This window comes from Panthera leo, chromosome D2 (assembly GCF_018350215.1).
Source record: "Panthera leo isolate Ple1 chromosome D2, P.leo_Ple1_pat1.1, whole genome shotgun sequence".
In the NCBI taxonomy this organism is placed as follows: domain Eukaryota; kingdom Metazoa; phylum Chordata; class Mammalia; order Carnivora; family Felidae; genus Panthera; species Panthera leo.
The window spans coordinates 60,357,970-60,373,351 of NC_056689.1; the positions used below are offsets into that span (position 1 = coordinate 60,357,970).

The 15,382-nt window shown below is 43.9% G+C and overlaps 1 protein-coding gene across 3 annotated transcripts in view; it reads left to right on the forward strand.

The window, feature by feature from the left end:
* Positions 1-15,382, forward strand: part of SUFU (SUFU negative regulator of hedgehog signaling) — a 117,153-nt gene that overhangs the window by 34,090 nt on the left and 67,681 nt on the right. For all 3 annotated transcript variants that reach the window (XM_042909348.1, XM_042909350.1, XM_042909349.1), the window contains exon 3: positions 2,890-3,026. In XM_042909348.1, coding sequence (XP_042765282.1) covers positions 2,890-3,026 — 137 coding nt within the window. The remainder of the gene's footprint in view (positions 1-2,889; positions 3,027-15,382) is intronic.

Genomic DNA, 15,382 nt, shown 5'->3' on the forward strand with positions numbered 1-15,382 from the left:
AGTATTTTAGCAGCCTTCTGTGTTAGAAACATTCTTTGCTCTGACCCAACTCCCTCCTCCTCCTGCAGCGTGTGCCAGTTTCCTCTCATGCTTTTCTTTCTCAGAGGATGTGAGAGACAGCCACCCCCTAGGAGGGGCTTCGTCCTCTGGTCAGACAAAACCGGTTTGGCTGGAGAAGCGCTCACGTGAGGAAGTCCAGACGAAGCCAGGCCTCTCTGGGGGACTTTAAAGACTGAATGACCTTGTCACTTGGCTATTGCCTCGGCAGTCTGCTTTGAAAAAGAGACCTTCTGACAGGCTCCAGGTTGTGTGTTTATCCTGAGGCTGGGCCATTCCAAACGCATGTTTCAGAGTTTAGAGGTTGCCTCCAGCCAGCCTGGTGGGTGGTAATCAAATGCAGGTGGACACCATCTGGCCCGGCCTGTCCTTCCCAGCCAACCAAGTGAGGGCTGGCCTGCCTACCACAGAGTTGGCCCAGAAAGCAACCTTCGTGCAGGCAGATGGTGGACATGTGCACGTGCGCACACGCACACCCCAACGTGCATGTGTGTGTGCACAGCCTCCTTAGAGAGGTGGTGTTGCTTGGATGCATATGATTTCTCTCTGCATCGGAGAGTTCTCCCCATCGCGCAGCCTGAGGAACATGTTCTTTTTGTCTGTTTCTCAAGTTTTTGTGGTTAGAAATCATGTATTTTTCTTGGCCCAAGATGAAAGCCCTGGAATAATGGTCTAATACATTTTACAGAGCTGCTTCTAATTGGAGGCTTCTTGAAATCTTCCCTTTGGCCTAGTGACCCATCTTCTTTGGTGGAGTTTTAACTCTGAGTCAGTCTTGCCTTACCTCGGATTTTCACACTCCTCTCACGCTTGCAGCCGCAGGGAGGTGGCTTTCCCGGCCTCTGCTTGCTTAGCTATTCCCTCAGCCCCCCTGCATCAAATTGCCCCCAAACCTGACAGCTCATCGGGGGAAGAAAATAGCTCATACTGTGTCCTGCCAAACAACTTCTAGTCTGGTCTCTGAAATTCTAGGTGTGTACCCTCAAAATGGATTCTGTCTCCCACGTTGCAAACCATGGACACCTCCTTTAGATGTAATTAGGCACAAGCATGACAACTTTAAGGACGGATTCCTTTTCAGTCCTTTGGAGGATGTGGCTTCTCAGAGGTGATCTCCCTGGTGCAGCAAGTGCAGGACGGCTGAGCTCACCCAGGCACACAAGCAAGGTGTCTGAGGTTCGGAGACTTTGGACTCTCTTTTTGTCCAGTCTCCTGGCCTGGCCTCTTGAGGCTGATGAGGATGATGATGAAGGAAAGGTGCCACGCAGGATTCCAGGGTTGGACATCATCACCCTCCCTTCAGAATTCTTGCCGCGGACTGCCTGTTCTGGTAGCTTGTCTAGCAAGGAGGTGCTGGCTGTCATCTTAGTTTATGGTTTGTATTTGTCTGCTGAGGAGTTTACATGTGTATAATCATTGTGGCTCATGTTTGTACAAGATATAATTACTGGAAATTATATCATGAACATATTTTAACTTTTAACCCTTCCCATGCTGGCAAGCCTCCTGAGTTCTCAGGAACTCTTCCCTGGACTCTTCCCTCACATAAGGGGGCATGCCACTCCCCAGCCAGGCCTTGCTATCACATCTACATCGTTTTCCTCTCTGGCAGAAGTCCATTTCAGGGGCTTCCCTGAAGACTTGGGGCCCCTGAGTGTTTCCTAGCCGTCAGAGGCAGGCATTCTTCCCTTGCCTCATCGTCACTGTGATGCGTGTGGCCACAGAGGCAGTAACTGTCATCATTCTTGGCCACCTGGGGATGAGAAGTGGGAGCAAACCATACTTCCCCCGTATTCTAGTGATTGACAGGTATACACAGGGTGCCAGTTTTCAGGAAGAGCATGTGCCGATCGATGAGTGCATGTGGCTTGCTGGGTTTCAGGAAGAATACAGGCCTTCCCAGTATTTGGAATCTGCCTGGGGATGTGTCCACAACTGCTGAGTTTGGAGACCAGCCAGCCCAGCTCAAAGATTGTATGTACCCTTGTGGGACAGAGTACAGATGAGAGTGGAGAAAGGATCTCATCCTCACAGAGCATACAGTAGGATTGTATCCTTAGCTCACTAAGTAGGTACTTAATAACAGTTCAAAGGAATAAGGAGTGTGAATAAGGAAGATTTTCAGTAATGGAGCCTTAATCACACAGAGGAATGTTCCAGAGCCACAAAATGTGGAACTCATAATTTAGAGTGCCACCAGGGGAATTTGATTGGCTGGGCCAAGGTCATACCCATGTACTGTGGCTGGCCGGAGGGCAAGACTAGTATTGTGGCTCCTTACAGGCTATTGAGGGAGAGTCCTCTGATTAAGGGGTTTGGATGCCGAGGCCACCAAAAATAGGGGAGAACTTTAATGAACTTTAAAAACAGTGTTTTCTTGCCCCGCGTCAGGCTCTGGGCTGATGGCTTGGAGCCTGGAGCCTGTTTCCGATTCTGTGTCTCCCTCTCTCTCTGCCCCTCCCCCGTTCATGCTCTGTCTCTCTCTGTCCCAAAAATAAATAAAAAACGTTAATAAAAAAAAAAAACAAAAAAAAACATTAAAAGGGGCGCCTGGGTGGCGCAGTTGGTTAAGCGTCCGACTTCAGCCAGGTCACGATCTCGCGGTCCGTGAGTTCGAGCCCCGCGTCAGGCTCTGGGCTGATGGCTCGGAGCCTGGAGCCTGTTTCCGATTCTGTGTCTCCCTCTCTCTCTGCCCCTCCCCCATTCATGCTCTGTCTCTCTCTGTCCCAAAAATAAATAAAAAACGTTAATAAAAAAAAAAAAAAAAACAAAAAAAAACAGTGTTTTCTTAAGGTAGTTGAACTAAAAACATTTGCTTTTTATTCCTTTCAGATTTACAGGAACAGACGGACCTAGTGGTTTTGGCTTTGAATTGACATTTCGTCTGAAGAGAGAAACAGGAGAGTCTGCCCCCCCAACATGGCCAGCAGAGCTAATGCAGGGCTTGGCCAGATACGTGTTCCAGTCAGGTAAGAGCCCCACGAGCTGGTGGGTGTGGGGGTTCTTTTGCCATAAGCCTGGTTGGCTTTAAAGGGGAACTCATAGGTATATTTTGATAGCTGTGGAGTGACCTTTCCTGGGACTTCCATATCCCATTTCTGCTATGAAGGTGGCTTGTTTTGCCTGGAGTTTCCTGGGTGGGAAGCTACCTGGGTCAGGGAAGAGAAGGGTATGCTGCTCTGACCTCCAGCAGCAAGTGGGAGTTCCTGCCACAGTTTTTTTTTTGTTTTGTTTTGTTTTTTTTTATTTAAATTCAAGTTAGTTAACATATAGTGTAATAGTGATTTCAGGAGTAGAATTTAGTGATTCATCACTTATATGTAATACCCAGCGCTCATCCCAACAAGTGCCCTTCTTAACACCCGTCACTCATTTAGCCCATCCCCCACCCCAACACCCCACTAGCAACCTCAGTTTGTTCTCTGTATTTAAGGGTCTCTTATGGTTTGCTTCCCTCTATGTTTTTATCTTATTTTTCCTTCCTTTCCCCTAAGTTCATCTGTCCTGTTTCTAAAATTCCACATATGAGTGAAATCGTATCATACTTATCTTTCTCTGACGGACTTATTTTGCTTAGCATAATACATTCTAGTTCTATCCACATTGCAAATGGCAAGCTTTCATTCCTTCTGATTATTGAGTAATACCCCATTGTGAATATATATACCATATCTTCTTTATCCATTTGTCAGTCGATGGACATTTAGGCTCTTTCCATAATTTGGCTATTGTTGATAATGCTGCTATAAACACTGGGGTGCATGTGCCCCTTCTAAACAGCATTTTTGTATCCTTTGGATAAATACCTAGTAGTGCAATTGCTGGGTCATAGTTTAGCTCTATTTTTAATTTTTTGAGGAACCTCCATACTGTTTTCCAGAGTGGCTGCACCAGTTTGCATTCCCACCAGCAGTGCAAAAGTGTTTCCCTTTTTCCACATCCTTGCCAACATCTGTTGTTTCCTGAGTTGTTAATTTTAGCCATTCTGACAGATGTGAGGTGGCATCTCATTGTGGTTTTGATTTGTATTTCCCTGATGATGGGTGATGTTGAGCATTTTTTCATGTGTCTATTAGCCATCTGGATGTCTTCTTTAGAAAAGTGTCTGTTCATGTCTTTTGCTCATTTCTTCACTGGATTCTTTGTTTTTTGGTTGTTGAGTTTGGTAAGTTTTTTATAGATTTTGGATACAAACCCTTTATCCAATATGTCATTTGCAAATATCTTCTCCCGTTCCATCGTTGCCTTTTAGTTTTATTGTTTCCTTCACTGTGCAGAAGCTTTTTATCTTGATGAGGTAGGTCCCAGTAGTTCATTTTTGCCTTTGTTTCCCTTGCTTCTGGAGACATGTCTAGTAAGAAGTTGTTGCAGCTAAGGTCAAAGAGGTTGCTCTCCTCTAGGATTTTGATGGTTTCCTGTCTTACATTTAGGTCTTTCATCATCTTGAATTTATTTTTGTATATGGCGTAAGAAAGTGGTCCAGGTTCATTCTGCAGCATGTCGCTGTCCAGTTTTCCCAAGACCATTTGCCGAAGAGACTGTCTTTTTCCCACTGGATATTCTTTCCTGCTTTGTCGAAGATTGGTTCCTGCCACTATTCTAATACCCTGAGCCCTTGTTGCAGACTGCCAGCCATTCTTCTGATGCCCAGTGAGCCAAATTCCAACTCAGCATGGAACTGACTAGCTCTTTCTCTGTCCCATTTCCCATAATTAGCATGGTCCTTGCTCCATGCTGCCAGTGGCCTAGCCATCTCTATTTCTGGGGTTACAAGCTCATGTGTTAATCTTGGTTAAGGCTTGGATTAACAGTAGAGGGTGTGGCAGAGAGAGAGAATTGCCAAGAGTTTGCTCCCTCAGAGTGTAAAGGGGAAGCTGGAATCAGGCAGGACCTTGACGTCAGAAAAATTTGATTCACATGATTCAAGTGGCTTCCAGGGGATGGTCCTGTGCTCCTACTGCCCCTCTGCAGACTGCTAACATGGTACCTGAAGTGGGGACATTGTGCTGGCACCTTGGTCTCCCACTCTTAGCTCAGCTTGCCTATAGTCTTTCAATGGGATGAAACGTTAGAGCAAAATTTAGTACCTTTTATGAAGGATTTCTTATCATCTGAATGTTTCTGTGCGGCTAATTAATTGCTGAGAAACATTTCCCATATGACCTCAGATTTTATTTCTTGGGTTCGGTAAGTAGCCTTCAGATGAAGCCCAAGACTTTTTTGTCCAACTCATTTGCTCTTTGGTTGCCATAAATGAGCAGCATCTAGGCCAGGGTCTCTCAAAGTGTGGTCCTTGGATCCCCTGCATCAGAAGCACCTAGAGAGCTTGTTACAAACACACATTCGTAGGCCCCAAGGAGACAGACCTCTGACTCAGTCTTTTAGAGGTGATGTTCCCAGATGCTTCTGGTAGAGACTAAATTTGGAGAACCATAGATCTGGCAGCTTCTCTAATAAGTAGAGTGATTTTCCCCCCACAGCTTTAAGTACGTTATAAATTGGAGGTGCAATAGATCCTTTAGGTTGCACTCATCTGTCCTTGTTCCAGACCCCTGAGGTCAGTTGTTGGCAGGGTGACTGTCACATAATGGGACTTATCCTTAACTACTATCTACCATTGTGTGTCCTATAGGATAGTCCCCTTTGGGAGACTATAGGAGGCCCTTTCTAAGCAAGGGTTCCCAAACCTGGCTGCTCATGAGATCCTCTGGGGAGTTTGTCCACACACGGATTCCCAGACCGCCTGAATGCCTGTGATTCAGTTGATCGATCAGAGATGAGACTGAGGCATCTGTTTCTTAATCAGCTTCCCAAGAGATTCTAATGCAGCTGGTCTGGGGATGATGTTTGGGGTCTAAAGGATGGTTGACCAGGAAGAAGTAACATTCACAGGGGAAGGGGGAGCAGGATGCTTGAAGCAGTGGACCATGTGATTTGGTACTGTCCTAATGTGGTTTGCAGAATCTTTTAAATTGTGCCAGGAGGGGTGCCTGGGTGGCTCAGTCGGTTGAGCATCCAACTCTTGATTTTGGCTCAGGTCATGATCTCACAGTTTGTGAGATCAAGCCCCATGTTGGGCTCTGTGCTGACGGTGTGGAGCCTGCTTGGGATCTTTTCTCTCTCCCTCTCTGTCTGCCCCTTCTCTGCTCTCACTCTCTCTGTCTTAAAATAAATAAATTTAAAAAATAATAATAACAAAATAAAATAAAATTGTGCCAAGAGTCTATTGCCTGAACCCTTTGTGTCCTCCCTCTTTCCCTTCTTGGGATGCCTGAGGCTGACTCTAATATAGAACTGTCTTTGGAGGGGCACCTGGTTGGCTCAGTCTGTTGAACATCAGACTTCGGCTTGGGTGGTGATCTTACGGTTGGCAAGTTCGAGCCCTGCATCGGACTTGCTGCTGTCAGTGCAGAGCTCGCTTGGGATCCTCAGACCCCACTCTCTCTCAAAAATAAATAAACATTAGAAAAAAAAACCTGTCTTTGGAAAAATAGACTTTTCTTGATGGGGAATTTGATCTGCTGTAGGAAAGGGGGCTCTAAAGACTAGGTCTTGCTTGTATAGACAGGTAATTCCCTGCCCACTGCTTAAGCCAGTGCATTTATGTTTGTTTCCATTTAATGTACCTGTTCGGGTAGATAGAGATCAGAGAAAGGTAAAAATGGGTATTATGAATCACTGTCAGGAGAAGTCAAGCAGATGAACTTCTGAAATAGTTCTCCTTTATAGTTCTGAAGTAATAGTGCAAGTAAGTGGAAAAGTAAGATTTAACCTGCAGTGGTTCATTTCACTCACACAGTAAACATCACTAGTGACCATTTTGAACCACTAATGCGATCATTGATTCAGGCAGATCATCAACAGTTGCTTAAAACCATTGGATAAGGGGCGCCTGGGTGGCTCAGTCGGTTAAGCGGCCGACTTCGGCTCAGGTCATGATCTTGCGGTCCGTGAGTTCGAGCCCCGTGTCGGGCTCTGTGCTGACAGCTCAGAGCCTGGAGCCTGTTTCAGATTCTGTGTCTCCCTCTCTCTCACCCTCCCCTGTTCATGCTCTGTCTCTCTCTGTCTCAAAAATAAATAAACGTTAAAAAAAAAAAAAATTAAAAAAAAAAACCATTGGATAAAAAGATTGTTGGGGAGCAAGATATTCTCAGGGACTCAGAGAAACCCTCCACAGTTTACGTATTTGCTATAGAGAAAAATACATTTACAATGACAAGATTTGGTTGGACATCACCTTAACCAAATGCTAGGACATAGCAATACTAATAATGAAATAAATTATTATTTATGTACCTTCTTATGTGTGACAGTGTGAAGTATAAAACATCAACGGTGGTGGGAGAGGTGCCTGGGTGACTCAGTCGGTTAAGCGCCTGACTGGCTCAAGTCATAATCTTGCAGTTCGTGAGTTTGAGCCCTGTTTTCGTCTCTTTGCTCTCAGCACGGAGCCCACTTTGGATCCTCTGTCGCCTTCTCTCTCTGTCCCTCCCCCACTTGTGCTGTCTTTCTCTCAAAAATAAATAAACATTAAAAAATAATCATTAAGATATCAAGTGTGTAGCACTTTTCCAAAAATGTTTCACCTATGTTGAATCATGAGCAAACAGTCAGACAAATCTAGATGATAGGAATATTTTACAAGACAACTTTCTGGACCCTTCAAAAATGTCAATGCTATGCAAGATAACACAAGGGCAGGGGTCGGGGTCTATACTAGATTAAAGGACACATAACAGTATTTTTTTTTTATTAAAAAAAATTTTTTTAACGTTTTATTTATTTTTGAGACAGGGAGAGACAGAACATGAACAGGGGAGGGTCAGAGAGAGGGAGACACAGAATCTGAAACAGGCTCCAGGCTCTGAGCTGTCAGCACAGAGCCCAACGCGGGGCTTGAACTCACGGACCGCGAGATCATGACCCGAGCCGAAGTCGGACGCTTAACCGACTGAGCCACCCAGCCGCCCCAGTTGGTTTTTTTTAAATCTTTATTTATTTTTGAGAGATAGAGACAGAGCGTGAGCAGGAGAGGAACAGAGAGAAGGAGACACAGAATCTAAAGGTTACGAGCTGTCAACACAGGTTCCAACACAGGGCTCAAACCCATGAACTGCAAGATCATGACCTGAGCCGAAGTCAGATGCTCAACAGACTGAGCCACCCAGGTGCCCTGACACATAACAGTTTAAATGAACTTTTCATTAAAAAAAATTAAAAAAAAACAGGGGGTGTACCTGGGTAACTCAGTTGGTTAAACATCTCTGACTTGGGCTCAGGCTATGATCTCATGGTTCGTGAGTTCAAGCCCCGCGTTGGACTGTCTGCTGTCGGCGTGGAGCCTGCTTCAGATCCTCTGCCTCCCTCTCTCTCTGCCCCCCCCCCCATTCGTTCTGTCTCTCTTTCTCTCTCTCTCAAAAATAAACATTAAAAAAATTTTTTTAATGCACTTTGATCCTTGATTGCACCCTGAATTGGGGAAAAAAAGGATATTTTTAGGTCCATTGGAAAAGTATAAATATAGGCTGTATATTAGATAAAAGTATCATACAACTGTGAAATTGCTTGGGTGTGATATAATATAATGGTTATATGGGATAATGTGCTTGTTCTTAGGAGATAAAAGCTGAAGTACTTATGAATAAAATGATACAAATTCTACAACTTAATTTTCAAATGATTAGGCAAAAAAATAGCGTGTGGAGAGAGAAGAGAAAGCAAATGTAGCAAAATATTAATGACCCTGGTGAATCTAGGTGAAGGGTATATGGGTATTCACCGTACTGACCTAACTTTTCTATGTGACTGAAATTTTTAAATAAAAAGTTGAGGCTGTTCCTTGAGTGTACTCTGGCTGGTGTATGTTCCACGGTCCCTTCTGGACCAGTGGCCCCTTTCATGGTGTCTTTAATGTGACTTCAGATCACTTCAGGCATTGCACAGCAGCAGCAGGATGACTACATTCCTAAAAGTGTGATACTTGATTTTCTGTTTTCCAGATTTTCTGTAATATGATAATACAACTTAAATAATAGCTAAAACAAGTCTAGCTGAAATTCTTTTTGGAACATGGCAGGGAATAATAAATTATTTAAATAATGGGAAAATGACTTTTAAAAGTATATGGTAACCAATATAAGGTAGGAGACCGTGGCTGTGTGCCTAAATGGTAAGGACAAGAGCTCACATTTAGTTGTGTGTTCCATGTGCCAGCCACGATTACAGATGCTCACTGAATATGTAGTGAAGCCCCATGAGTTAGGCACTGTTATACCAGCTTTACAGTTGCAGAGAGCAAGACAGTATGGAAAAGTGAAGTAGCATGTGAAAGATCACACATCTAGGAGATGCAAAGCGGGATTTGAACGCAGGCAGGTTAGTTCTTAATGCCGTTCTTTTAACCATGAGGCTGTGTTTCCTGTGGCTCAGCTGCTGTCTGGGTCGCTGGATGTCTCAGGCTGGGCAATGAGATTGGAGACTGTGGATGAATCCACTGGTTCACATGGCCTGTGAGCTCCATTATGTCTCACTCTATCACTCTGGAACATTTGAAAAATAGAGCGAGCAGAAACCATTCATGATATCACCAAAATCCTCTTAAATCCGTCCTTCCACCCTTTAACTTTTCATTCATGAAAAAATGTATATAAAAATTACACGTATATGAAAATTGACTTTTCACAAACTGAACACACCCATATAACCAGCACCTAAATCAAGAAACAGGCTAGTTCTCCAGAAACCTACCTTGAGCCTCCTTTTAATCACCGTCCCTTGTTCTTTTCTTTTCTTTCCTTTTTTCCCCCCATTTCACTGCATAATACAAGTCCTGAGCGCCATATGCCTTAACTTGTTGGTACTAAGCTAAGGAGCCCCCGTTTCCACTCCTCTGCTCCTAAACCAAGAGTACTGTTCACCATCCTGTGTGTGACTGCCAGATCAAGGGGACAGCCTAGTATGACAGTTAAGAGCATGGGCCCTGGGCCCCTGATCCACTGCCTTCATTCTTGGCTTTGTCAGTTACTACCTCCTGACTTTGGGCAGTGTAACCCATTTACTCATCTGTAAAGGAGGGGTAATAATAGTAACTACACATGAAGTTATTGAGGGGATGAAATGAGCTAATACCTCTAAAGCGTTTAGAATGGTACCTGATATGTAAGTAAGAACTATATAAGTGTTAGCTGTAATATTAATAATATTGTAGTTATTATATATTTATTATATATAATATAAACATATATAAATTTATAATTGATATATAATTTACAATTACTATAAATATGTAATATTATTAATATTTTTATTAAAAACTGTATGGATGGAGAAGGTCGGTACCTTGATCTTTCTTTGCAATGACAATAAAGATGCCATTTGACAGCAAAACCCTGTTAGGAAGGAAGTGACTTGCTTGTCCCTGAATCAGATGCTTGTCTCAGCTGATATGATGATATTTGATGCCATTATCTTTCTGCCACAAAGAGAATCAGTAATAGTGGTACAAATAAATTACCTTGTGTTCATCACATACAACGAAAAAACAAATTCAGTTTAACTCTGTCTCCTTGGTTTATGTCGTTGACAGTACCTGTAAAATCTTATACAGATCAATTCATATTCTAAGTGCAATAGAGCCCATGCAGTTTAGTGGGGCCTTGTAGTAATTCCTTTTATTAGGTGAAGAATCTTTTATTTTATTTTTATGTTTTTTAAGTCTATTTATTTTGAGAAAGAGTGGGAGCACGCATGTGCACATGCCCAAGCGAGCATGAGCCAGGGAGGGGCAGAGAGAGAGGGAGAGAGAAAGAATCCCAAGCAGCTTCCCTACTGTTAGCGCCGAGGTGGAGCCCCACGTGGGGCCCAAACTCATGAACCCATCAGATCATGACCTGAGCCTAAATCAAGAGTCAAACACTTAACCGCTGAATGAGCCACCCAGGCTCCCCGAATCTTTTTAGTGTGAATAATTGCCCCTATTGTAACTGTTTTGTAAGACTGAGTTTAGGCCTTTCAGGATTTCTCAGATCCTTCTTTTGATGCTGCAGAGAACCTCCCTTGTAGTGAGTGGGCATTGCTCTGGCCCTGAGTGGGTACCCTCTACAAGGGTTACACATATGCTGTCATACAGAACACATATTTTAGGTTTGATGTGTACACAGGTATACCTACGTGTGTAACTAACAATATAATTCTGCTTGGTGGTTTTGCCTCACCTGTGCTGCCTACCTTAAACTCAGTGACTTTATATGGAGCACTCCACCCATTTGCATGTGAGAACATGCTGAGCAGCATCATCAAGTAAGTGGAATGCTTAGACCTGCTTTTCCAGGTCTAAATAGCATCCACAGCCTTGGAAGTAGCATCAGGGCACTTGATAGGCAAGGGAAAGAGGGACAAAGCTCTAGGGAGTGTGGTGGTGGGTGGCAGGGCACACACCCAGTTGTGGGGCCGTGTGAGGCTGCCTCTGAAGCCAGCTCTAAAGAATGACTCAGAATGGTCCTGAAACTTAGCCGAAGGACGGTTGGTTGGTTTGCTCAGAGGTGGGAAGTTGAGCTGTAGAGAAAAGGAAGTAGAAATGAGAGAGGCCTGGGAAAGAATATCCAGAGAAGGTGAAGGATTCAAGCCGTAGGGGCGGGGCAGGTTAGTGTTTATTTTAGTCAGGTTGCTTCTAGTTGTAAGAAAATGACAGGGGCACCTGGGTGGCTCAGTCTGTTGAGCGTCCGACTTCGGCTCAGGTCATGATCTCACAGCTCATGAGTTCGAGCCCCGTGTCGGGCTCTGTGCTGACAGTTTAGAGCCTGGAGCCTGCTTCGGATTCTGTGTGTGTGTGTGTGTGTGTGTGTGTGTCTCTCTCTGCCCCTAATCTACTCGCATTCTATCTCTGTCTCAAAAATAAATAAACATTAAAAAAAATTAAAAAAAAAAGGAAATGACAGAAACCCAGCTCAAACTACCTTAAACAATAACAGACTTTATGGCTCAGGAAAATGGGATGTCCAGGATTTCAGGCATGGCTTGATCTATCTGTTCAAACAGTGTCCTCAAGGCTCTGATTCACGTATTGGTCTTGTACTATAGACTGACTCTCCCTACATTCCAGGAAAATTGAACACCACCAGTTAGTTCCTGGTTCTCTCAGTTTGTAGTCCCAGCAGGTAGGAGGCTTTTTTCTTCCAACATTCCTACATCAGTCTTGGGGAAGGACTCAGATTAGTTGTGCCTGGGCCATGTGACCACCCTGGTTGTTGGAGGTGGTTGAGATGGAGCACCAGAATTTATGTTTAAGCTTCTCCCCTCTCCTCACTTCCAACTACATGGAGAAGGAAAGAAGTCTTCTAAAGCAAAGAGCAACTCCTGGAAGAAAAAGATTAGGTATAGTTCTGGGTAGGCAAAATCAGCAGCTCTCATGGGCCACAGGGATATCTGTTACCTAGTAATCTTGGTGTGCAGTTATGCTTGGAAGTCCAATCATTAGAGAGTGCATAGATTGAGCGGGTGCCTTTTGTTCTGCCTTGTTGTATCTGTTGGGATGGTTTTGACCACAGGTAATAGAACATCCTGAGTAAAATGGCCTAACAATAATGGCACTTGTCTTACAAGTCATCTAGAAGCGGGGCAGTTCCTGGGTTGGTTGTCCTCTGTTCAGTGAAAGGTGTTTAGGACCTGAGTTCCATCTGACTTCCTGCTCTGCCTTACTCAGCACTTTGGCTTGCCTTTTTAAACTGGTTCCTTCATAGTCCAAAGATGGCTACCATTATCTCTAGCATCTTGGAATCACATTTGACAGAGTCTATAAGCAGTAAAAGAGACACTTCTGCCCTGTGTCTCTTTTAAAGACCAAACAACTGCATAGAACCGCCCTTATTGATCTCCCCTTACATCTCCTTGGCTAGGGTTATGTCAGGAAGGTGCAATCATGTTGGTTTACAAATTAGTATCCACCTCCTAGGGCTGAGATGGGCCCTGGTGCCCTGAGGGGCCAGCCAAGGAAAGGCAGAGGAAGAAAATTGGAGTTCTGTTAATAAGGAAGGGAATGGCTCCAGGTGGGCAAAACAGTATCTGCACTCCCACCCAAGGAGCCCTTTCCCGGCCTGGGGTCAGAGGACCCTTGCATATTGATCAGGACACTTGGCCAGTACTAAGGTGTCAAGTGGAAAGAGAATGTTCTAGTCATGAGGACAGGGGAGCTGTCGTTTCACCTGCTACAGGAGATTTAGAATCAAATCCAGCCTCCGTCATGAATCATTTGGTAAGTTCTGTAGTACATACATCAGGAACTACCAGCAAACACTTCAGCTTCTTTCCTTCCCACTTTGCAGCCAGTTTCTCTTACTTCCCATTCCCTTTTAATTTTATGATCAGCTTATTCCTTCTTCTCAGATTGCCAGTGACTGCTCCCCTGCCCCCCCACCCTCTGGGTTTCATTAAAGAGAAACCATTCCCCAACTCAGCAGGGCTTGATTTCCAAGCTGCGCTTCAGAATTCTGCTGGAGAGGCTGTCTGCTCCCTGTTCTGCCATTGGTGGGCCTTAACCACAGATTCCGAGGCAATTTCACTTGAGTTTTAGGAGAAACATGGCCCCCCAACCTTGTAACTGACACTGTGGAAATTCCAGTGCCTTCGCTTGCTGCTGTTTAATGACAACCTCATGACATGTGCTGAGTCTGCTCAATTTGTGATTCGGGCCCAAGCAGGGGGACAGGGCAGCACAGTGGAGCGTCCTGAGTTACCAGAGCCGGTAGCTGATTGAACTCTGTGGTATTGACAGACTAAGGCCAACAGAGACTTCTTTTTTTTTTAATATTTTCTTTCCTTTTCCCATTTATAAAAGAAATATTTGCTCATTATGAAAACTGAAACGTAGAGATTTATGACCCAGAAAGTGAAAATCCTTCATAATTCATCTCCCTCCTGAGAAAATGTTGGTTATCCTGTTTCCAAATTTTCTTTTCAATGCATAGATCCATATAGAATAGTCATTATTTTATAAAAGTGGACCATACTTTTCATAGTGTTTTTCAGCTTGCTTGTTTTACTTTATCTTTGGACATCTTCCTATGTTAGTATGTTCTTTCTTTTTAAAAAAAATTTTTTTTAATGTTTATTTATTTTTGAGAGAGAGAGAGACAGAGCATGAGCAGGGGAGGGGCAGAGAGAGGAAGACACAGAATCTGAAGCAGGCTCCAGACCCTGAGTTGTCAGTACAGAGCCCTGATGGGGACTCTATCCCACGGCCCTGAGGTCACGACCTGAGCTGAAACCAAGCGTCAGAGCTCAACCAATGGAGCCACCCGGCGCCCTACGCTGTACTTTATTTAACTAGTCTCCCATTATTGGACATTTGGGTGATTTCCAATTTTTCCCTACCACAAACCTGCAGTGAGCACACATGTATGTGTGTCTTTATACTCTTGCCTAAGAATTTCTGTGGGATGAATTCCTAGAAGCACGATTGCTGGGTTAGGTGAAATGAACATTTTACATGTTAATAGCTGTTGAGATGAGTGGTTATATTATTAGAATAATACTGTTGTGATTGTGTAGTAAATGCTTTTGTTTTCAACAAACAACAGAATAGTTGTTATATAAAATTGTTTTTATAACGACAAAGTAGCCTCCTGAGTCCTTGAGAATTGGTCCCCTTTCTTAGGTTTTTGGCGTAAGAGAGATCGTTAATACATGTTAAATGGCATACATTTGGGGGTGGGAAGGGAATAGGCCCTTATACAGTGTCTCATATGGCTTATAGTTAGCACAGGAACACATCCATCATGCTTCTTGGCTCTGAAGTTGGAAGTGGTGAGGGACACAGCCTGCTGCCTGAAGTCAGAGAGACTTTTCCAGATATTGACAGCTGGTCAGGTTTTATATACAGAATCTCAATGAATTATGGCATTTTCTTGAGTTTTTGCCTTCTCCTACCTTTTCTAAGGTTAAAGTTATTCTTACAGTTCAGTCTTTTCCTGTTGAGGCCCCCCCTTTTTTTTTTCACTTGCTTTTTTATAATTTAAAGTAAGTGAATAGAACAGTAGCTATTACGCACCAAGCTATCCTAGACACTTGCATTCTCTTATTTAACCTCCTCAGTAGGTGGCCTGATGAGGAAGATATTAGTATTGCCACCACTTTTCAGATGGGAATATGGGCTCAGAGAAGTGGCGAGCCTTGCAGAATTTCCTGCAGCTGAGCGAGCCTCCAGGAACACCCTAACCAGCACTGGTTTGCATGCTGTAGTCTCTTGAGCCTCCACGGATCCATTTTAAAGAAGAGAGGACTTGAAGGAAAGGAGCTATTTTTTTGTCAGTTGTATATACTTTTTATTTAT